The sequence below is a fragment of the Lampetra fluviatilis genome, chromosome 4 (assembly GCF_964198595.1).
Source record: "Lampetra fluviatilis chromosome 4, kcLamFluv1.1, whole genome shotgun sequence".
Lineage (NCBI taxonomy): Eukaryota > Metazoa > Chordata > Hyperoartia > Petromyzontiformes > Petromyzontidae > Lampetra > Lampetra fluviatilis.
The window spans coordinates 28,978,243-29,002,386 of NC_136278.1; the positions used below are offsets into that span (position 1 = coordinate 28,978,243).

Genomic DNA, 24,144 nt, shown 5'->3' on the forward strand with positions numbered 1-24,144 from the left:
TAAGGGAGTGCGTAAAATTCGAAATGTTTCACCGTTGTTTTTATGTTGTCAGATCTCTACATGCACCCGCCTTCACCAGCATGGGGAAGTATGGTCAAACAAAACCCCCCCGTGACCCGTACGGTGTGTGGGGAGACCTTGGGCAGGGGACTCGTTCAGATGTAACTCGCCGCTCATGTGAGCCGTGCCCATGGATTCGAACTCGAGTTTGATGGGGGAGGGTTTTGGAGAGCAAAGCGAGATGCACCATTGCACCACTGCACCACCCCTTCCCCGCGGAAGTGCAAACCCGAGCCGTAGTTGACAGCTCCCGGCGTTTTGGGTGACACGTTTACGTGTCCCTTTCCTGTTATCATTGTAATTAACCCCGTCACGTATTATACTGTTTAACATTTGCTGCAGAAGTAACTTAATACTGTATCATCAACAGGTCCGGTCACGGCACATGTTTGAAATTGAAATATAAAACGTTCGTTTTTCGTTTGTTTGTAGTTATAAGCATAGACTTCGTTATATTTGTGCCACATTTCAGCTTCATAGCTCTTCCAGAACATCGCTCGTATTTTACACGAGAATCATACAAAGCTAACGGCGCAGCCGTGCAATTCCCTGCTGACGTCACTGCTAGTGGAAGAGCCTCCGCCGAGAGGAAGCTCCAGACAAACCCTCTAGAGGGTATTTGGCCTACTCTTCCACACTGGCCAGATGTCTTTGAAGAGGTGTGAGTAGCCACACTTTCCCCCGCCACACGCAACCTCCCTAATGACTGTGTCGTCATACACCACTCACGTACGTGTGTTGAACTCCTTTCGCACCGTACGTAGCCAATCGTGCAAATCGGAGGTGCGAGGAAGGATAGCGAAATCAACACAACAAAATCAGTTCTAAAGAAATTTCTTTTGAATCTACATTTAAATGTGCATAGCTCCAGTGGCTTCCTAATAACGGAAGAGCGTTCCAGACGGCCGCTGAAGTGCGTCTGAAAGCGAGCGAGGAGGGCGATTTAAGAAACTTGCATCCAATTATTTCGACTGGGGGCCTCTGGATTTGCAAGCGCAGTCAGTTCGCCGTTACAGCGCGGCACCATCACCAACAGTCCATCACACGTGTTCAATATGCCACACGTGGCCAGAATATACATTTAGAATGAATCATTGTTGTTGTTAAGTGCGCGGATCTCACCTCTGGGGCCCAGCAATTTCTCAAAGTATCCATTGAGTGTTTTATCCAAGAATTCCATGGCCCAGTCGCTTGCATCCAACAGCGTCGCAAATGCTTCCACGCGCCCCTCGCTGCAGAGTCCTTCTCCCCGCCCCCTCCGCCTGGCCTATATAGGGCGACAGCGATTATGGGTCACGGTTAGCCGTCCTTACGACAGCAGATTGTGCTCGCCGATAGTCGTGGACATTGCGCAATGCGCGGCACGACGAAACGCGCGCGTTCGGCCGCTCCGCTGGGATTCTCGAAAGTGGCCGGGCGGGCGGGCGGGCGGTCGGCGGCACCGACGTTGGAGGCGGCGCGAGCTTCGTTGCGCAACGAAGCGGTGGCCGAGTCGTCTTGGACACGCGCGCGCGCACGCACGCACACGCACACACGCGCACACACACACACACGAATAACCAGCAGCGTCGTTGCACACGCGGTTACGCGTGCGGGCTTGCGCGTGTGTGTGTGTGCGTGTGTGTGCGTGTGTGCGTGTGTGTGCGTGTGTATGCGTGTGTGCGTGTGTGCGGGCGCGTGTGTGTGTGTGCGTGTGTGCGTGCGTGTGTGTGCGTGTGTATGCGTGTGTGTGTGCGTGTGTGTGTGCGTGCGTGTGTATGCGTGTGTATGCGTGTGTGTGTGCGTGTGCGTGTGTGTGTGTGTGCGTGTGTGTACGTGCGTGTGTGTGTGCGTGTGCGTGCGTGTGTGCGCGCATTTACCGGCGATAAACGGGTGGATTGGAGCTGTCAGTGTTTTTTTTGTGCTGAAGTTGACAGGCGGGAGGATTGGTGTTGCACTTCGGGGGACTTTAGCCCGCATTTTTACACGAGGCTCTCTCACACTCGACCCGATCCAAAGTTCTTACTCCACTCACCCCACCCCTCGCCCCACCCCTCCGCCCGAAATCCAATGTAACGTTCAAGTAACGTCTCACGGCGCTTCCTCCTCTCGGATGATGATAAGTACGTTCAGGTGCAACATTCAAAAGTAAGAATTTTATCATCGTGAACATGAACCCATCGGAGGAGCGGGGGGAGGACAACAGGCTGAGAACAAAAAGCGGTTCTCAAGAAATTAGCTTTCAATCTCGCTACGAACCTGGCTTAACTCTGATCAGCTTCTTCGATCTGGTGAGATGGGGCTCATTTCGGCTGATTCGGTCGCGGGCAAAAATAAAGCTTGCAAGCAATGTGAAGTTAATGGCTTAATGCCCCCCCAAAAAAAGCCAGGCTCCCCACACTTACGAAGCAAGGTTATAAATTGGTGCTGGACGTGGAAGTACTTCGAGTGACCTCTGCTCACCCGACTGTAAAACGGTGAAATGCGGGAACTCAACATCTCTCGCTGCGGTAACGCTGAGCGCGGGTCCCATCAATGATGCATCACCTGCGTGCCGCGTACGCGATGCAGCGTTTGTCACGCGTCCCCGGAGAAGAGCCTACGGTGGGTGCTTGCTCGCAAGGGATCTCTTCTGCCATGCGCTCGCTCTCGATCATCGAGGGCTGATTATTCTGAAGCAGCCGAGTGTGGTTTTTGTTGTTGTCTAAATCGAAAATACCCGTCCCGTGTGCCTCTCCCGTTGATGTTCGCGAAGAGAGGGCTCTTCGAGAGAGTTCTAAAGAAGAGTTTTGTAACACTCGTTGGTTCTTTCGGTAAAGTCACGTAGAAAATAAAATGATAATAGAATACGACGTTTCGGTTGCAACACAAGCAACCATCATCAGGTAAGAATGAATGATAAAACACAGACACGGGAACATCATCGGCAGACACACATGCAGAGAGAAAGATACACACAAAGACACGCCGAGCGAGACACACGTACCAAGACAAACAGTTATGTAATACACAAACGCATTATACTGGTAGGAACCTCCTGGTTACACCAGCCCACAGGGGATTATTATGTCGGTCCGTCGTGCAGGGAGGGGCTGGGTGGGGAGGGAGGGACTGGGTCGTGAGGGGAGGGTGGGGAGGGTGGGGCTGGGTGGGGAGGGGAGGGTGGGGAGGGGCTGGGTGGGGAGGGGCTGGTCACCCCGTGGTGCCCTTATAAAACTCAACGTTTAACCTACTCACGCCGGCATGTGCCCGCCCTCACAGTCGGCCATATTTGTGGAATACACCACGCCGCCGTTGACCCTGGCCATTGACCGAGCAACCCAACGTTCCTACCAGCTCCCTCCGCAAGAATGTGTTGCTCTGCTGCGGAGAATCACATACAACAGACACCATGAGCAGAATTCCACCCTGTTTCCAAACGTGGACGAGAACAGCTTACGATCCAGCAACCTATCGGCTCTCCAGACCAGTTTCAGTGGAATGCCCTTGCAAAATTGGGTTCTGGTTCTCTCCTTACATTATGGCAGCATTATTTTCAGGAGCTAAATGTTGATGTCGCGATCAGCGAGCCACCAGAGGGATTCTGATGGACTCGAGGGTGTTGTAGTCTTTGTGTGGAGTAAGGGCGGAGTTATGCTTCTGTTTGCTTTGAGGAATGTGATGTCACTTGACCTTCTTTCGCACCGTACGTAGGCAACCGTGGTAACCGCAGGTGCGGGGGGATGACACCAAACTTAACAGAAAAGGCCGTTCTGAAGGAATTCGTTTTCAATCGAGATAATGTAAAAGTGCATAGCTCCCAGTGGCTTCCTCGCATCAGAAGGAAGAGCGTTCCAGACGGCCGCAGAAGCGCATCCGAAAGCGCGCGATGCAGTGGGACGTAGGTTCCAGCTGAACGATATGTTTGAGTGGGGCCCCTGCGAGTATAGTTGCCCTTCTCTATACCCCCCCCCACCCCGTTTTACCACCACCACTACCACCAAATGTGTAAAAATAATCCAGAGTTATTCACATTGGTTGTTCAAGTTCTAGTTTTCTTCTTTTCAAATGCGAAAGTAGACGAATGGTGAAGCTGAATCACGAGCCAAAAACCAACGCTCTTTTAATGTTCGCCGTGCATGTCCGGTCGTAACACGCAGCGCGATGCTGCTGGTTTTAATGGCCACAGTAACCGTAGGATTTACGGGAGCGTTCATGTTTTGCATTTCAACCGTGGACATTTCAAACTCCAGAGCCCATAGCCCCTGAAGGCTGTGCGCGTGAATTCGGGCACGTTTCAACAGCTCTGCACGTCTGTACAGGCAGGCCTTGGCCGTGGGCCACGCGTGTATCGACGCTTTGTTCTCAGCCGGTCTCGTCTTTCAGCTCCTGAAATAAAATGCGTTGTTTTTTTTGTAGTTCTTTCTGGGCGCTGTTGCTGTTGGGAGCATCTTGACGTGTTCTCGGCAGACAATGACCACCGAGGTGTTTGCTCAGAGGAAGAAGGGTGACCGCAAAATGATCCACAAGTCGCTGCCAACAGCGCTGCTCGACGCGCAGATGCGTTCGTGACATTTCACAGTCGGGCATATTTGCGGAATACACCACGTCGCCGTTGACCCTGGCTATTGACCGAGCAACCCAACGTTCCTACCAGCTCCCTCCGCAGGAATGTGTTTAACTGTGAATAACCTGAGCAATAATTATAGATTACCATTGTGATTTATATGAATACATTACCTCCCCGCCCCCCACCTCACCCCCCTCTGGTCTTCGCACCTGATTGGCTCACAAGTGATGACATCAAGCGTATCCCTCTATTTAAGGCGGCAACAGGAGGATTTCTCCACATCTGTGGCTGTCGCCTGATGATGCTGGTTGTAATAACCGGCGCAATGTCGTACTTGAAATGTAAATGTTGTGGGTTTACTCTCCAACACACCGGTGTGCTGTACCAGTAACGAATTAGCACGTTTTGTTTATGTGACAAACCTTACTAATCGGCCGTGCCGGGTCGCGGCGGGTTTAACGACACATTTATATTTACGCGATCTAACCCAAAAACACCTCTTATGGATATGTCTTCTCTAACTCGCGCATGTTTCCTGATATTCTCTGTTGATATCTAAAAACGTGCATATTGTACATACACGACCGACCCATATATTTACAATCCATTCATTTTTTTTACGCGAATAAATATTACAAATGGCGAGACGCTGACACTGTTTTGGAATTCATTTAATATATCGGACGCACTAAACTATACGAACGACCAAAAAATCACCGTCTGTTTGCCGGGCGGCGTTGGCTACGCACGTGGCCTGTGATCCAGCACTGGTGGAGGCAGCTAGGGTTGGTGGATCACGCGCAGATGTTGCGAAACTCTCTTCCCATCGGTGGTCTAAAGGTCGTATTTCGGCTTTCCAGGAAAATGCGGTAGCCTCGAAAAGTCTACTCGTTGTCTGTTCCATCTGCATGGTGTAGAGTGTTGCCCACTCACTCAATCGCGAGGTTTTCCTCCAGGTGTTCCCATTGCCACCGATCGAGTTAGCCAAACATCTCAATTTATGCATGTATGTACTCTGTATGTACACACCGGTGTGCTGTACTAATAACGAATTGGCCACGTTCTGTTTACGTGACAAACCTTACTAGTTGGCTGTGTCGGGTGGTGGCGGGTTTTAACGACACATTTTTATACTTACGCGATCTAACCCCCCAAACAAACCCTCTATTGTGGATGTACTGTATGTTGAGCTTCTTTCGGACCATACGTAGCCAACCGTGCGAATCGGAGGTGAGCGGGGAAAGGGCAACAAACTTATCGCAAACATTTTGAGGCCACAAAGCCACGGCGAAAGTTGGCGCCTATTCTGGTCGTCTTTTCGCTTCTTTGTGGTGCCCCACCACCTCTGTATCTAAGCAAATATGTGCGGCTATTTAGCCCGTTCATGATCACTGAATAAACACCGCGGTGCATCATCGCCTGTGTATTGCGGCTGGCAGTGCTCTGCCTTTCTGGCCTCTGGCTCCGGTCGCTAGGCTCCAGATCCAGGCTTGCTCAAGACACGAGGAAGCACCTCCCTCCCTCCCCCCTATCTCCAGGCTGGCTCAGAGGTCGCAAACGGGTTTTGATTCCTTACCCGTACCCGGCCGCACCAGGGTCGCAAACGGGTACCCGTACCCGGCCGTACCCGTACCCTACCCGTACCCTCCCGGGTACCCTCCCGGGTACGGGTAGACGGATTTCTCTAAAGAAAGCCGTCTCGGGTGTGGACCAATCAACTTCAAGGACAGTGCATATTATTATCATTATTATCAGAGTTGCTTCTTTTTGTTTGCTTTTTTGACTACTTGTGTTGTGGTTATTGCAAACATGATTCCTTGAATAAAGGTGTCAGTTTTGTACCAGTTTAAAAGGGTAAAAACCTACTACTATAGCGTCAGCCTCTTTAAGTTGTAAAAAAGCAGTATTATTATTATTATTATCGCTGATTGTACAAGTAATCCATTGAGATTTTTTTTGCTCGCTTTAAACTAAAGAGTTCTCCTGTAACGCGGTAGTTGCGTTCTTGAAGAAACGCAGCGTTATCGAAAAATCGCGTCATAATGAATAATATATCGGGGCAAAGCACAGTCCGCGATGACACGTGAGATGTGTACGCGGGCCGAACAAAGACCGAGGCGCGTAGGTAGCATCTAGAAGCATCCAGCAGCATCCCAGTGCCTTGTTGCGTGACGCTACGCCGAAGGCAGCAGCACGGCCGCTTATTCCTGCCCGCGGGACGTCGTTCCGTTCACTCGATCGCGTCATATGCAATTCGCATCCGCGCTATAAAAATTGTGTTCCCTAATACATTCATGGCGCTGTACCCAACTCGCGCTATGAACAGACTGTACGCGCAAATGATATTCCTCGAGGGCTGCAGCACCGGTTCAGATGTCACTGATGTTAGTTATGGCTCGGTTTTCAGCCTCTGCTGTTAATGTTAACTGTACTGTATGAAGCTTGCAATGCATGCATCGACATTGCGTGCGCGAGATTCAAACGTTCTTAGATTGTGTTGTCGGCCCCTCTCCGTGGTGTGGAGTATGCCAAGTGCAAAGTGTGTGTGGGGGGGGGGGGGCTGGAGTATCAGATAAGATTGGGGGGAGCTTGACCCATGGCACTGTAGAAGCTGTAATATCACAGCCCTCTGGACTCCATTTCATCAGAGTTTGTTCAGTAGCGCCAACTCCAGGCTCCGGAGTGTCCCAGTGACCCCAGCTCCAGGCTCCCGAGTGTCCCAGTAACCCCAGCTCCAGGCTCCGGAGTTTCCCAATGACCCCAACTCTAGGCTCCGGAGTTTCCCAGTGACCCCAACTCCAGGCTCCGGAGCGTCCCAGTGACCCCAGCTCCAGGCTCCGGAGTGTCCCAGTTACGGAGTATCCCAGTGACCCCAACTCCAGGCTCCGGAGTATCCCAGTGACCCCAGCTCCAGGCTCCAGAGTTTCCCAGTGACCCCAGCTCCAAGCTCCAGAGTTTCCCAGTGACCCCAGCTCCAGGCTCCGGAGTTTCCCAATGACCCCAGCTCCAGGCTCCGGAGTTTCCCAGTGACCCCAACTCCAAGCTCCGGAGTGTCCCAGTGACCCCAGCTCCAGGCTCCGGAGTTTCCCAGTGACCCCAGCTCCAGGCTCCGGAGTTTCCCAGTGACCCCAGCTCCAGGCTCCGGAGTATCCCAGTGACCCCAGCTCCAGGCTCCGGAGTTTCCCAGTGACCCCAGCTCCAGGCTCCGGAGTGTCCCAGTGACCCCAGCTCCAGGCTCCGGAGTTTCCCAGTGACCCCAGCTCCAGGCTCCGGAGTTTCCCAGTGACCCCAGCTCCAGGCTCCGGAGTATCCCAGTGACCCCAGCTCCAGGCTCCGGAGTTTCCCAGTGACCCCAGCTCCAGGCTCCGGAGTGTCCCAGTGACCCCAGCTCCAGGCTCCGGAGTTTCCCAGTGACCCCAGCTCCAGGCTCCGGAGTGTCCCAGTGACCCCAGCTCCAGGCTCCGGAGTTTCCCAGTGACCCCAGCTCCAGGCTCCGGAGTTTCCCAGTGACCCCAGCTCCAGGCTCCGGAGTTTCCCAGTGACCCCAGCTCCAGGCTCCGGAGTTTCCCAGTGACCCCAGCTCCAGGCTCCGGAGTGTCCCAGTGACCCCAGCTCCAGGCTCCGGAGTTTCCCAGTGACCCCAGCTCCAGGCTCCGGAGTTTCCCAGTGACCCCAGCTCCAGGCTCCGGAGTTTTCCAGTGACCCCAGCTCCAGGCTCCGGAGTGTCCCAGTGACCCCAGCTCCAGGCTCCGGAGTTTCCCAGTGACCCCAACTCCAAGCTCCGGAGTGTCCCAGTGACCCCAGCTCCAGGCTCCGGAGTTTCCCAGTGACCCCAGCTCCAGGCTCCGGAGTTTCCCAGTGACTCCAGCTCCAGGCTCCGGAGTGTCCCAGTGACCCCAGCTCCAAGCTCCGGAGTGTCCCAGTGACCCCAGCTCCAGGCTCCGGAGTTTCCCAGTGACCCCAGCTCCAGGCTCCGGAGTTTCCCAGTGACCCCAGCTCCAGGCTCCGGAGTGTCCCAGTTACGGAGTATCCCAGTGACCCCAACTCCAGGCTCCGGAGTATCCCAGTGACCCCAACTCCAGGCTCCAGAGTTTCCCAGTGACCCCAGCTCCAAGCTCCGGAGTTTCACAGTGACCCCAGCTCCAGGCTCCGGAGTTTCCCAATGACCCCAGCTCCAGGCTCCACACTGAAACTCTGCTCAGGTTTTGGGGCCTCGGAGCCATTGACCTGGCCAACCTTAGCGTGTTAACGATCCATCTGTCACGAATGAAGCATCGGTGCATTAATTGTCTGATGATCCACGTGGCCTTCATTCCCCCCGCCCCCGCGTGTGGTGGCCTCGCGAGGTCGGCATGGGCCCTGGTGGCATGGAACGAAATGGGGTTCCCTCCCCCCCACCTCTCTCTCTTTGTAGCACCGCCTGGCCACTCGACGGTTCACGCCACTGAAAGCCCCGTGCGGGAAGTCAATGATCCCAACCGCCTGTCAATCAAATAAGCACGCACGTCTGCAAGCGTTGGACGAAGGCAGGGGAGGGGAACCTTTTTTCTGCCAAGGGCCATTTGGATATTTACAACATCATTCGCGGGCCATACAAAATTATCAACTTAAAAATTCGCCTGTTATATTTGGTCAAACATTTAATTAACTCGCCCCTAATGCGATGGCTGGAACTGCTTCTCCCTTTGGTGAGGCGTGCGATGTTAGCTGGTATTGATGATGATGATGCTACTCGCAACTGCTTTTCCAGGTTTGCTCCTAGATTTATTGAATTTCGAGTCCCGCCTGCGGTTGCCTTGGCAGGGCCACACCAAATGATTTCGCGGGCCTCATACGGCCCGCGGGCCGGACGTTTCCCATCCCTTGACTAAGGCCTCGCTCAACTCGGTTGCTACGATGACGGCGGCGGCAGCTTGCGGTCGTCCGCCTGTGTGACACCGGGCATGTCTGAGGAAGTGAAGGTGTGCTTGGATGGGATATTGACTCCTGGGGAATACTGGGTGTTGTGTAAGTTCACGGTGCGAGGTTGCGAGCAGCTGGTAGTATAGCAACAGATCCTTTAATCCATCCGTGCGGAGATTTTCGTTTTACCCTCCCCGTTCGCATGGGGGTTTAATCCTGGTAACTCCAGTTTCCTTGCATGTACAGTACAAAAATACTAATTAAAATGGAATTCACCAGACATCCCAATGCACAGCAGGACCCTCCTGCAAAAGAGTAGTGAGACTTAGTGAGGCTTTCCTGAGTAAACAAAGGACATTATTCTTATATTATTATAAATACAGGACATTATTACATTACTTTTGACGATATTAATAATCTGGAACTATTAATCGGGGCCTATGACCACATCACCCACTGTGCCTAATCTGGTCAGATTGCAGAAGCTAAGTAGGCTTGCACCTGAACGGTTTTTCGGATGGGCGACCACCGTGCATAACAGGTGTTATAGGCTGCGCTGGGCAACATTGTCAGCATAGGGGAGTGCAGCGCATCCACTGTTGTCCAGTACAATAGCACTAGCACGGTTTGGCGACGTACGGCGCGAAAGAAGTTCAACATACACACATACGTGTGTGTCCGTGCCCTCTGCCTTCATCAAATAGCATGGCGAAGGATCGTCACGTAATGCTCTCAAGACCTGCAGTGGCCTCGCCAGGCCCTCATCCAGCAGTGGATTGACAAAAAAAGTGGGGGGGGGGGCGGTGGGGGCTGTGGGTGTACATTAATCGTGAGTTGGATTTGCGCTCTGCAAGCTGTGTGTAACTTGGGGTAAAGAATGTTCGCAAACGTGGCGCTCTGAATTGTCACTCGTCTCCTGGTCTCAGGTGACACGGGACCGCGAGGGTGCAGGTGTGCATCCTGGGAGTTCAATTGCATAAGCACGTGACCGTCGACGGACTATGTCGTGTTAAAGTCACGCAGATAGGTTCAAATAGTAATAATACAATAAACAAAATACCAGAGGTGGGACAAAGTCATTGTTATGCAAGTCCAAGTCGAGTCGCAAGTCATCAAATTCATGACTCGAGTCTGACTCGAGTCCAAGTCACATGACTCGAGTCCACATCTCAGAGGTGGGACAAAGTCATTGTTATGCAAGTCCAAGTCGAGTCGCAAGTCATCAAATTCATGACTCGAGTCTGACTCGAGTCCAAGTCACATGACTCGAGTCCACACCTCTGCAAAATACACTACGACGTTTCGATCGCAACACACTGCCCAACATCCGTCTCGTCTCGCTTTGTCCTCACGATAACTGCATCTCGTTGTTTTAACAACAACCCTCGCTCTCATAGGATGATAGGGACAGCTTACAATTGTGTCTTGTTATAAATAGGATTCAGCCCTTCATGTGATTATGGATATAATTCTTGTACAGTGTTGTGAGATGCAATTAGCACCCATGATGTTATTTATAATGCAACTTATGTTTATTAATACTGTAGAAAATTATTACGGATAGGCTTTACCTTGTAATCTTAGTGGTAGTTAGTGCCTTACGCCAATGATCCTGGCTACGAACCAGCCTAGGAGCGTTCGGGAAGATACCGAATGAGGCATCTGATCCCACGCGATGCAGAACTGGGATGGCCTGGCACGTGACGTGTCGGTGCATGGCATTGTGCAATGGAATAGGACAATTGCCCGAAACGTTGCCTATGGGTAAGGGCGTTGCGCCTTTCGTTGTTGTTATTTGTCCTTGTGCACCACTGCCAACGTAGCATCACCACAGGCAGTAATCAGTTGGACATTGCTCTATTGTACGCTGTATGTCATTTGCGTTCGGTGCGTTATTTTAAGTTTACATTTCTGGGGGTCCCTTCCCCCCCAAAAAACCCCCCGTTATATTCCGAACACGGTATGTCCATCCACGTGCTTGCCAGGACAACATGTACAGTACATACGCTTCAATGACTTCACTACAACCTGCATTATTAATCGGTGTTCGGCGGGACAGTTTTGCGCTGCTAGGGTTGCCAACCGTCCGGGTTTGACCCGGGCGGTGCTGGAACTGGCAGTAGTGGTGCCATGGGTGGCGAGATGCTAACTACCTCGCCTGGTATACAGGAGGTCGTGGGTTCGATCCCAACCCTGACGATGCCTGCTGTATATTTGGAGTTTTCGTGTCTCTCTCTCTCTCATCATCACGGTGGCTAGGAGATGTTAACTACCTCGCCTGGTATACAGAAGGTCGTGGGTTCGACCCTGACGCCTGCTGTTTATTTGGAGTTTGCGTGTCTCTCTCTCATCATCATCATCACAGTGGCGGAGATGTTAACTACCTCGCCTGGTATGCAGGCGAGGTAGTTAACACGGCCGTGGGTTCGATCCCGACCCTGACGCCTGTGTGTTTGGGATTTCGCAGTATCTCTCTCCCCCGCGGTTTGCGTGGATTTTTCTCAGGGTCCTCGGGTTTTTTCCCCATCCACATTTGGAAGCGTACGTTTAGAGTATTTAGCTGCTATACATTTCCACGTGATAAGCCATCATTTGTGGGCAGGTCGCTTCTAAAAAATAGCTATTTAGCTCAGTGGGCCTGACCTGATGGAGATTCCAAAATGGGAGGTTAAAACAGGAGAAAAATTCACGCAATTACGGGGAGAAAGAGAGAATACGCAAACTTGGGATATAACCCACGACCCCCTGTATACCAGGCGAGGTAGTTAACATCTCGCCACTGTGATGATGATGATGAGAGCGACACGCAAACTTCAAATATACAGCAGGCGTCAGGGTCGAACCCAAAACCTCCTGTATACCAGGCGAGGTAGTTAACATCTCGCCACTGTGATGATGATGAGAGAGAACGATACGCAAATTCCAAATATACAGCAGGAGTCAGGGTCGAACCCACAACCTCCTGTATACCAGGCGAGGTAGTTAACATCTCGCTACTCTGATGATGATGAGAGAGAGCGACACGCAAACTACAAATATACAGCAGGAGTCAGGGTCGAACCCACGACCTCCTGTATACCAGGCGAGGTAGTTAACATCTCGCTACTGTGATGATGATGAGAGAGAGTGACACGCAAACTACAAATATACAGCAGGAGTCAGGGTCGAACCCACGACCTCCTGTATACCAGGCGGGGTAGTTAACATCTCATAGCCACTGTGATGATGATGCTAGCGAGTAGCACCTAAGAAGGTGCCGGGTCCAGCAACCACGCCCGACCGACTTTGTCTCCCCAGCGGCGGTATTTACAGCACTCATTTTAGGCTGAGTCGACCTAGAGCAACGCCCAGGACCGGTTTGTCGCTGGCCGAGCGGGGAATCGAACTCGGGTGGCCGGGGTCCGTAGGGGCAAGGCGCTTGACCCCCACGCGACTGCTACCCCATCAGTGTGACATGCAGGCATCACAGACGCACTGTATGGCGTACACAGTCGGCGATATTCCCTGTGTGTGTGCGTGAGCCGCGTGAATCTTGAGCATCACCGGGGAGACAAAGGCGGCCTGGTGTGGGGTTTTTGTCGGCCACAACCGCCGCGCCCGGCCACACCGTGTGGTGTGGCGTGAACGCCTCCATTCAGTGCTGCTCGCTAACAGCCCTTGCCCCAAACAGCCCGTGGAGGTTACGCTATGGGCGACCTTTGTCTTTGTTCGCCTGCAATGTGCACACGCGGATGTCTCGCTTGTGTGATCAGATGTTGGGTTGTGTGCACGTCTGTGTGTGTGTGTGTACGCGTGTGTGTGTGTGTACGCGTGTGTGTGTGTACGCGTGTGTGAACACGTCTGTCTGTTCACGCGTGTACACGTGTGGGTGCACGTCTGTGTGTGTTCACGCGTGTGTGCACGTGTGTGTGTGTGCACGTCTGTGTGTGCGTACACGTGTGTGTGTGTGCACGTCTGTGTGTGCGTACACGCGTGTGTGTGTGCACGTCTGTGTGTGTGTTCACGCGTGTGTGTGTGTTCACGTGTGTGCCTGTTTACGCGTGTGTGTGTGTGTACACGCGTGTATGTGCACGTCTGTGTGTACACGCGTGTGTGTGTGTGTTCACGTGTTATATGCACAGACGTGTGTGTGTGTGCACACGCATCACTTACAGCAAAGACAAATATCCCCCATATAACCTAAACAGACTGTAGGGGCAAGTGCTGTTAGCAAAGTACCGATGAAGGCCGGCACGGCACACGAGGGAGTGGGTGGCCAGCACCACGCCCGGCCGCCTTTGTCTCCCTAGTGGACATGTATACACACCGCACCGGGTACTCATTTGAGGCTGAGTCGACCTAGGGGAAGGCCCAGGACCGGTTAAGATAATCGTCACTGGGTGCTGACCGTGAGCGGGAATCGAACCCGGGCCTCCAGGTTCGCAGCGCAGCGCGCTAACCGCTACACGACCGCTCCCCACGCAAACAGCGTGCACGCATCTCACCGGGTCACTCAATGAGGCACCTTGACAGACGAGAGGCGCCCGGTGAAGAAGCAGCAGCAGCAGCAGCGTCCGACGGGAAGATCTCAGACTGCCGTTGTTGCAGCAGGCGGATGGACAGCTTCGGTGGTGCTGCTGCTGCTGTTTGCTCGTTTAGTGGGTGTGGGCTGACTGCAAGCGGTCTTCCCTGCGTTTCCCCCCCTCTCTCTCTCTTCCCCTCTCTCCCCCCCCCTCCTCTCTCTCCGCTCTCTCCCACCATCAACCACCAGCAGCAGCACGGCGGCACACACTGCCCTCAGCTATCGGGTAGTCACAGAGCGCCCTCCCCACCCCTACCCCATTCACAGCCACACGCCGCCTGTTGTTCGCAAGAGGCAGGAGCTGACCACGTGATGCGTGGTGCTGATGTTAGCGGTGGCGAGATGTTCACTCCCTCGCCCGGTATGCAGAAGGTCGTGTAGGTTCGATTCCGATGAGCCAGACGCCTGCTGTATATTTGGAGTTTGCATGATTGTCATCTTGATCGCGTGGATTTTTCTCCGGGTCCTCCGTTTTTTTCCCCTCCACGTTAAGAAACACGCGCTGAGAGTATTTGGCTGATATACATTTCCACGTGGTAAGCTACTTCGTTGAGCTATCGTCTGTGGCTAGGTCGCAGCTATACAGCTCAGTGGGCTGTGCCTGGTAAAATAAACATAGTTTAGGTTCTAGTTTTAGATAATGGCGATCGTGGTGGTGACGATTATCTGAACCGGGGCCTCCCTTAGGTCGACTCAGCCTCAAATGTGTACCTGGCGTGACACGGAAGTCAAAGGCGAATGGGCGCGGTGCAGTCTCCATCACTCATCTCCCTGGTCTCTCTATTTAGAGCTGGGGTGGGGAAACTCTTTTCTGTCAAGGGCCATTTGGATATTTATAACGTCATTCGCGGGCCATACAACATTTATATTCTTAGGTTTTTCGGTAAAGTCACGTAGGTAAAAAAATCAAAATTAATAAAAGTAAAATAAAATAAAAATCACGACGTTTCGGAGGCAACACAAGCTTCCGTCTTCAGGTGGAACCGTCACAGCCCGACACAAGTTGGAGACATCGCATTGCCACTCAAGTCAAGTGAGGACAAGTAAGCGAGAGCACGGGGCTTGATACGTGGTCAAGAAATAACGACCGAGTGGCCAATCTAACTAAATAAAATCAAACATCTTTACAATGAAATATCAGTCGTTACGGAAAACGACATTTTGAAAAAAAAGTAACATAAAAAAACTGAAAAAACACGCTTTAATGAAATGTACCCTATTAGTAATTGAAGAACTCCACGACTCCAGGAAGTGGCCCCGAAGCTTGCCATAACGTAAGGAGGGGCCGTGGTGATTTACAGCCAACGTCAGTTGAGCGTGGACAATCAGACCCAAGCCGAAACATAGCATATAAAAAATATTGTAAAAAAAAAGATAGAATGTAGTACTGTATTGTCATCAGTATGACATAAGTATACCACGTTTGCGGTCGATATCACATGGGGAAGTGGCTTAAAATTGAGTTACAAATTTGAGGATACGACAACAACGACAACACCAACAACAGACAGAGTGAGTTAATAGAAAGCGTGTAATAAAATAGACCAAAGATGTGTCTCAATCGAGGTCACGGCTAATCACCTAGGTTCGAATCCAGGCAGCCGCTTACGATGAATCCACACGTTCTTTCGTGTAGCAATTTCATTATTTCACACCGGTCACTAATAACTGGACACAAACAAACCACGTTACATTGGGTTACGCACTTAATGCGTGTACATTGTTTTATATTACACAGTCATCACTCTTTGTGGCTGGCAGAGCGAGTGGGAAAATAAGATGCCCCACCTAATTTTGTGAACCGTGAGGTCACTTGAAGGAATTCCAGAAATAGCTCTGTGACATCCGCTTGCGCGGGGCCGTTCCCCAACACAAAGGGCTGCAACTGCCCTGCGAGGGTTCTTTATGGATTCCTCGTCACGTGACGCCGATAGAACGATTGGCATAAGATTGTGGGGTGTGGGGGAATGGTGAGTAGGAGGCTTACCCGAAGCGTCATGTGTGGTGTCTGGAGAGGGCTGAGTCCGAATTTTGGTGACAATATTCGCAGATCATTTCAGAGCGGTGGCGGTGATGCCTACACAGAGGGGGTGATGATAGCCACAGCGGAATACGCCATGGATGGAAATGGATCGTAAATGTTGTGGTTTCACGCTTCAACACACCGGTGGGCTAAAGCAGTGAACTATTTGTCTTTTGTCAACGTAACACATTTTTACTGATTGGCCGTGTCGGGTGGTGGAGGGTTACGACACATTTATAAATAACGCGATCTAAACCCAAAAACGTTGATTATGAACGTTACTTTTTCTGTTTAACTGTTCAGTGGGCCTTACCTAGTGAGATAAAAAAAACATAGTTTAGTTTTATTTGTATATTTCTTTTAAGTGATTTCATATACTGTGCACTCCTATCGTGTGTTTGTGTACTGTCTGTTGTCGTGGCGTTCTTACCCAGTGCCCCAACTGGACATCTGTGAAAAAAAAGCGTTATAGTTCATCGGAATCATTCAGTGTCAATACATTTTCAGATCCTCTGATTCTGTTTAGCGTTTAACGTTCGTTTAATGTGTGCCATTAACTGTGTTGTGCCCCCCCCGTACCCCCTGAGTTTTTGAATGCCCCCCTCCATTTAAATCAAGGGCCACGCTCCAGGCTTGGGAGTATGGACACACTGACAGTGGTGGTGGATTAGTGGGACCGTAGTAATAGGTTTTTACCCTTTCAACTGGTACAAAAAACTGACACCTTTGTACAAGGCATCATGTTTTCAATAACCACAACACAAGCAGTCAAAATGCAAACAAAAAGAAACAACTCTGATGATGATAATGATATGCACTGTCCTTGAAGTTGATTGGTCCACACCCGAGACAGCTTTTCTTAGAGCCTAGTCTCCAGTTTTTTGTAGCAGTTGAAAGGGTAAAAACCCATTACTATATTTTGCCACTGGTAAAGGAGGTCTCAAAGTGTAGGGGGACCGTATTGAAGGGAGTCGGCCGTGGTTAATGGGCTTTCAGGACGCATGTGACACGTGCCCTCTTGCGAGCCCGTGACCAACCCCACCTCCCCCCTGAGGCTGAACCGGCCACTGTCAGCGGTCCGTGGGAGCGTCTCGCCTGACTCTGGTGACCATGAACCATGGACACTTCCTCAGTCGAGGCTGGCAAGGTCGTTCAGTGTTCATCTGTACGGGGCTCTGCGCTTCTAACGGGTGACGCGCGCCTCCGCCGGGATTCGGTGTGCCATGTAGAGAACACGAGCACGCCGGTCTCTGTGTCTCTGTGGGTCTCATTAAATATATATAGAGACGTGCGTGTGTGTGTGTGTATGTAGAGCTGGGGAGCGATAGGGAGCAAGAGGGTAGCGGTTAGCTCGCCACGCTGCGAACACAGCGGACCCGGGTTCGATTCTCGCTCACGGCCAACACCAGTGGCGATTATCTGAACCGGTCCTGGGCCTCCCCTAGGTCGACTCAGCCTCAAATTAGTACAGTATCTGGTGCGGTGTGCATACATCCCCACTATGGGGAGGCAAAGGCGGCCGGGCGTGGTGCTGGTCACCCACACCCTCGTGTCTGTTGAAGGCTATACGGGGGATCTTTGTCTTTGTTGTGTGTGTTTTCGTGCGTCTGGGGCCGTCCATAAATGACGTCACGCGATTTTGGACGAATGTTGACCCCCCCCCCCTCGTCACACGGCGTCACAACAAGTCAGACCCCCCCCTCAAATATGACGTCACAAAGCTCTGCCCCCCCCCCCCCCAACAAAAATAAAACATGCTTCAAATCGCTTTAAACTATTGTCATTGTAGTGCGTATTTAATGTGGCGCTGCACTCTGATGTTGTAGGAGAAAACATTTATTAAAAAGTAGATTTAATTAAATAGAACGTGTTGTCTATATTTATTTAAATTTGCGCATTTTGATGTGACGTCACATTTCTCAACCCCCCCCCCCCTCGTCACACATCGTCACAAATGTCTGACCCCCCCCCCCTAGGTGCGTGACGTCATTTATGGACGGCCCCTCTCGGTGGGAGCTGCACACGGCACGCACCCAGCACGAAGCTGTCAGGCAGGTACTCGCCAACAGCACTTGCCCTCTTCTTTGTTTTCTTGTTTTTTTCGGCAAAGTCACGTAGAAGGGAAGTAATAAAATAATAAAAATAAAACATAATAAAACAATTCTCACGACGTTTCGGCCACAACGCAAGCAGCCGTCTTCAGGTAAAGAATGAGAACCTGTCAAGCTGGGAGCTGATACATACGCTGTGGCCGAAACGTCGTGAGAATTGTTTTATTATGTTTTATTTTTATTATTTGATTACTTCCCTTCTACGTGACTTTACCGAAAAAACCAAGAAGATGAATTCCTGCAGTCATGAAAGCTTTAAATCGAAACTCTTCTTCGTTCTTTCGGTAAAGTCACGTAGAATGGAAATAATAAAATAATAAAAATGAAACATAATAAAATAATTCTCACGACGTTTCGGCCACAACGCAAGCAGCCGTCCTCAGGTGGAGAACAGCAGCCGTCCTCAGGTGAAGAACAGGTCTGTCGAGAAGACAGAGTCTGAATGACACGAGCAGCCGTCCTCAGGTGGAGAACAGGTCTGTCGAGAAGACAGAGTCTGAATGACACGTCATTCAGACTCTGTCTTCTCGACAGACCTGTTCTTCACCTGATGACGGCTGCTTGCGTTGTGGCCGAAACGTCGTGAGAATTATTTTATTATGTTTTATTTTTATTATTTTATTACTTCCCTTCTACGTGACTTTACCGAAAGAACCAAGAAGATGAATCCCTGCAGTCACGAAAGCTTTAAATAGAAAAGTACTTGCCCTATCAGTCTGTTAAGGGATTTATTATTTTCTTCGCACGTATATATATAGAAATAGACCGGTGTTAGAACGTTACGGAATAGCACTTGCAGTTCACGAGTCCACACATTGTTCTTTTTCGTATCGACGCTCGGGACATGTGGGTTTGTACACAAAGTCAAATGTGCAGCCGCTGTTGTCAGAAGGGTCTCAACTTGAGAGTCCTCTCGGGAAGCCCTCTTCCAGGGATCCGCGCTCAACTCGTCCAACGCACAGCCAAACGCCTTCGAAGATTTGGGGAGTATTGGGCCCATTCCTCCCAAGAGATGCCGCCTGCCCATCGTCCAACCATTTACACAGCTGCGTGTACAGCGGCGGTTGGGGTGGGTGGGTGATTCAAGAACTAATCCTACCAGAGGTTTCTTGGATCGCAAATCCATTGTGCTTCACCTTCTCATCACGGCAGCATCCCCGTGAGGTTGAACACGTGGCGGGGCTGTCGCGACCAATGTTATCTTCTATACATATAAACAGTGGCGGCTCCTGCAAAATCTCTCAGGGGGGGCAAATGTCTGGATGATTTATAAGGTTTAACACGTAGGCTTTCGCGATCAATATTGTTCATAATCAACGATTTTTGGGTTTAGATCGCGCTATTTATAAATGTGTCGTAACCCTCCACCACCCGACACGGCCAATCAGTAAAAAAGTGTCACGTTGACAAAAGACAAATAGTTCACTGCTTTAGCCCACCGGTGTGTTGAAGCGTGAAACCACAACATCTAGCATCATCGGGCAATTCGCCAGAATTCTGGCGAATTGCCCGATGATGCTGGATGCAATTACCAGCGAAACGTCGTACTCAAATTGTAAATGTTGTGGTTTCACGCTTCAACACACCGGTGGGCTAAAGCAGTGAACTATTTGTCTTTTGTCAACGTGACACTTTTTTACTGATTGGCCGTGTCGGGTGGTGGAGGGTTACGACACATTTATAAATAGCGCGATCTAAACCCAAAAATCGTTGATTATGAATGATTTATAAGGATAAGGTCCACCCATGCAATGGATAAATTAACAGCTTAAGCATGTAAAGGCAACTTCACTTCTTTAATATTAATCAAAAATAAAGTGACTCTTACAATACATCTTGTTTGTTTCTATATTCACTATTAATGCAATCCACTCAAGTTTCTTTTATTAAAGATTCCACTAGGTGGCGACAAATAATATTGTTGGATGAAACGTGCTTACGTATGATGACGTAAGCACGTTAGTGCGAGCCCTCCCGGAAGCCATAGAGAATGCATTGCAGCGCCCCCCGTTCGAAAAAAAACATCTTTGAATGTAAGTCTATGGGAACATTCTGGGCGATTCTCAGCCGGAGTGAAATCGCCCAAAAAGAGGCGGTACTCCACAGAACGTGACATGACGCTGATTGGACTATATCCAGAGGCACAGTGACGGCTAGCGTGACTCTGTGGTTGAATGACATTGGTGGTGCGTCGCCCAATCGCCCTAATGAAGAAACCGCCCCTGCATATAAAAGGGAAATTTGTGAATATGTGTGTCTGTTCAAAATGTTTAGCATACTTCAACAAATTTGCCTAATCAGCTTTCCTGCTATTCTTTCTCCTAATGACGATTGCTTGTGTTGCGATCGAAACGTTGTAGTTTTTTGTTATTTTCTTTGAACCTATCTACATGACTTTACCGAAAGACCCAAAGAATATCAGTCCTAAGCCTCTCTTCACCAACCCGCACTGAGCAGCATGGTTGTGAAATCTGGTCAAAACAATCGTCATGGCGAAGACGTGGGGAGGACTTCATCTAGCAGTGGATTGATAAGAACATCTGAAGAACAAGAGCGCATGTGGCGAAAGACGCCGGGTTTAAAGTCACAGTAGTTTATGGTAAAATAAAAACACCCGTTACATGCCGCAAAGCGTATCGAGAAATCGATAATTCTGCTGTAGAGGGATTTCTCAGTTGACAAATGCAATCCAGTCGAATTGGACAGCAGCGTTTTCAACACTGGATGCCTTTAATGTATTCACCATCGGCACCGCAATCCGTTCTGCAACCAACTTGGTCGTGAGTTGCAGTTTGACACTGCGAGCTGCCACGGGGCAATGCTGAGCTGGCTGCACTATGAACCCGGTCACCCGAGTGCAATTCCCCTTCAAGGCTGACGTTAGTGGCGCGTGATATCTCAACCTGTCCTGGGCTTCCCCTTCACTAACCAGCACAGACCAGCGTGATGAAGTATGGTTAAGTCAATTAGTGGTTATCTTCACGAGTATGGCCTTTTTTCCAATTTTCATCGGCAAGAGTGTATAATACATAGGTTATACTGGTAGGAACCCACTGGTTCCACCAGCCCACAGGGGATTATTGCGTCCGTCCGTCGTGCAGGGAGGGGCTGGGTGGGGAGGGTGGGGCTGGGTGGGGAGGGGAGGGTGGGGAGGGGCTGGGAGGGGCTGGGAGGGGCTGGTCACCCTGCGGTGCCCTTATAAAACTCAACGTTTAACCTACTCACGCCGGCTTGTGCCCGCCCTCACAGTCGGGCATATTTGCGGAATACACCACGCCACCGTTGACACTGGCCATTGACTGAGTAACCCGACGTTCCTACCAGCTCCCTCCGCAGGAATGTGTTTCCACGACTGACAGAAAATAGATCTTTTCCTGGCGTGTTAAAATCATCCCACCTCTCCCTATCCATTGTTCATCTCTATTCATCTGTGCTGCAGGAATCACCAGGTCACATAGCCCGGGGTTTTTGGAGGAATCTGATTTCCCGCCGCTCTGCGAAATGTATACACCACGACTATTAATGCTGCTTCTCTTAAGACGCTTGTGCGAGCTCAAAATGACGGCCAGATGTGGACAATATTAACGGAGTGGGCGGTCAAGGGATGGAACGCATCCGAGGCTATGTTCGCCGAGGAGATGGAGCAACGAAATCAGCTCGCGCGCAGAAGTGTCCGGTGGATTACGACGTCGCAGGATGTCGAGAGGTTGCGACGACATTGTAACGTCTTCATCCAGCTGTGGATTGATCATGACTCCTTCGATTAGCACGGTTGGCTACGTATGGTGAGAAAAAAAATCAACATACATACATGGCTGATGACGAAGATGATGATGATGATGATGATGATAAAAAAACACATTTATCAAGAACTACAGACCAGTTACAAAAAATTATAGTTTGTAAAGAAACGTTTATTTTTATTATTATTATTCCATGATTAAACATATTTATAATGGAGGCACATTTGTTTTTTAAACCCATCATGAAACGCCCAGCTTGCTGGTAGCGATCATGGTGATTGTGATTGAGTTTGTGCCACGAATGAGGGGAGGGCCTTCCATAGTTCACAGTTCAACACCACGTGTGCTGTGTGATTCACACGAGACTTCAATCCCGTGTGGGCTTATAATCATCGTCATCATCATCATCAGTAAATCAACTGCCAACACCACACGCGCAAATCAGCACGTGCCGTTTCATCATTTGGATGTGTGGATCGAGTTATATTTGGCAATACATTGACAATATAATTTTTTTTCTTCCAATTTAAGGTCGTGCGGTTCCACTTGCGAAGTTTGCACCCAAGTTTATTTTTGTAATGCTAACATTGCACAATCCTGATGTGTACATCCCGTTGTGACAGTAATGAGAATGTTACACTTAATCGAAGACTTCAAGGTTATCCGTGCAACTATAAATCCGTACGCCTACACCTAATGCATGCTCAAACTAAGATCGAGATTGTCTGCACGTGCGTGCGTGTCCCACGCGATGCAGATAGTGCTGATCGAGAATAGTCGGACGTTGTTTAGCAATGATAATACCATTTTTTTGCAAAGACCGATGTGGAGTGGATTGCAAATGAACGATTCCTCTGGGTTGTGAATAGGCCACCAATTCGATGTGGATACTATTCTCTCTCTCTCTCCCTCCCTCTGCGTGGAGCCTTGGCGTAATGAACAGCGTGTACCGCGCCATGTGGCACGCGTGTAAACACACCGTGACGTCGCCGTCAATCAGCTTTCGCGCGGGACGTGTTTACCAATCATCAGGCGCGTGTAGCGAGTAACGATACAGTTGCCATTGGAACTGGGACGAATGGCAAACGAAGGAGGGGGGGGGGGGGGCACGTTTATGGGTGGCTGAAATTGGAGTTTAGAAAACCCTGAGTTACTGTATTTTCCGGATGACATGGCAACTCCCAGAACAGATGTGACCGATGTCAATGCAATTATACAAATATAATTTCAATTTTAATTTAAAGCTTTCGTGACTGCAGGGATTCGTCTTCTTGGTTCTTTCGGTAAAGTCACGTAGAAGGGAAATATACGTTTATTATTTTATTATTTCCCTTCTACGCGACTTTACCGAAAGAACCAAGAATACTTACCTGTATTTATCGGTGTTGGCCGCTGAGCACGTGACGGGTGCTCTTTTCTCATCCCTGTTACACCGCCCCCCCCCCTGAGGGCGATATTGACGCGCAAAATAAAGACCGATTGATGTTGCGCCGTCTTTCCCTGCTTAGCGTTCAACGTTTTTCAGGAAATGTTTCAAAGTTTGGCAAATTTGGAGCATGGCAACCGGCACGCAGCGGCCTTCTCAAATACCACCGTGAAGCAGACGGCGGTTATTTGCGTGGTTACTACACCCGCAGTATTAACCAATGGCGGCCGAGAATCTCCGAACTCTGCAACAAGCGGTTACACGCGGATCTTAACCCTATATAGGACAGAATATAATATAACACGCGCTTTTGAGGTCGCTCAAGGGCAGCTTGTACGAAGAACAGAATGTCTTGTAAGGGCAAAAAAACTCAACAGATTCGTAATGTGCCGTGAAGAAAGGCCCATTCATTGCATTATAGCGTCGCCCGTTTGTTTCTTAGATGGAAAGCACAGGCGCACATGGAACGCTGCCAGAGACTCTCAATACAGCGATACCTTGACTTGCGTCCACTTGACTTTCGTCGCTTCGCTCGTTCGGCCGTTTTCAATTATGACCACATTTCAAATTTCGTCCACGTGGCTTTCCTTTTTCGTCCGATTTCATCCCCAAACCTTCCACGACGTTCGCGCCACGCGCCGGCTTTTTTCGTTCAGTCTTTGAATAGAAGTCGTTCAGTGAGCAGCATCTCTTCTATTTGTGTCTATTCACATATTATGAATACTGTGCTTATGTCTGTTATTATACTCTAAACAATTAATAGGTTTTTTTTCGATTTAAAGCTTTCGTG

The 24,144-nt window shown here is 50.2% G+C and overlaps 1 protein-coding gene across 2 annotated transcripts in view; it reads right to left on the reverse strand.

Annotated features, from left to right (window-relative positions):
* The window catches only part of LOC144931728 (very long chain fatty acid elongase 5-like), a 29,993-nt gene extending 15,815 nt beyond the window's left edge, over window positions 1-14,178 (reverse strand). The window contains exons 1-2 of one of the 2 annotated variants that reach the window (XM_078855950.1): window positions 13,995-14,178; window positions 1,183-1,327 (exon numbers count right to left, since the gene is read on the reverse strand). In XM_078855950.1, the coding sequence (XP_078712076.1) occupies window positions 1,183-1,240 (58 nt within the window). In that variant the 5' untranslated portion in view covers window positions 1,241-1,327; window positions 13,995-14,178. Of the gene's footprint in view, window positions 1-1,182; window positions 1,328-13,974 lie in introns of both variants that reach the window. The other variant, XM_078855949.1, reaches the window with a different exon arrangement.
* Between the last annotated feature and the right edge of the window lie 9,966 nt (window positions 14,179-24,144).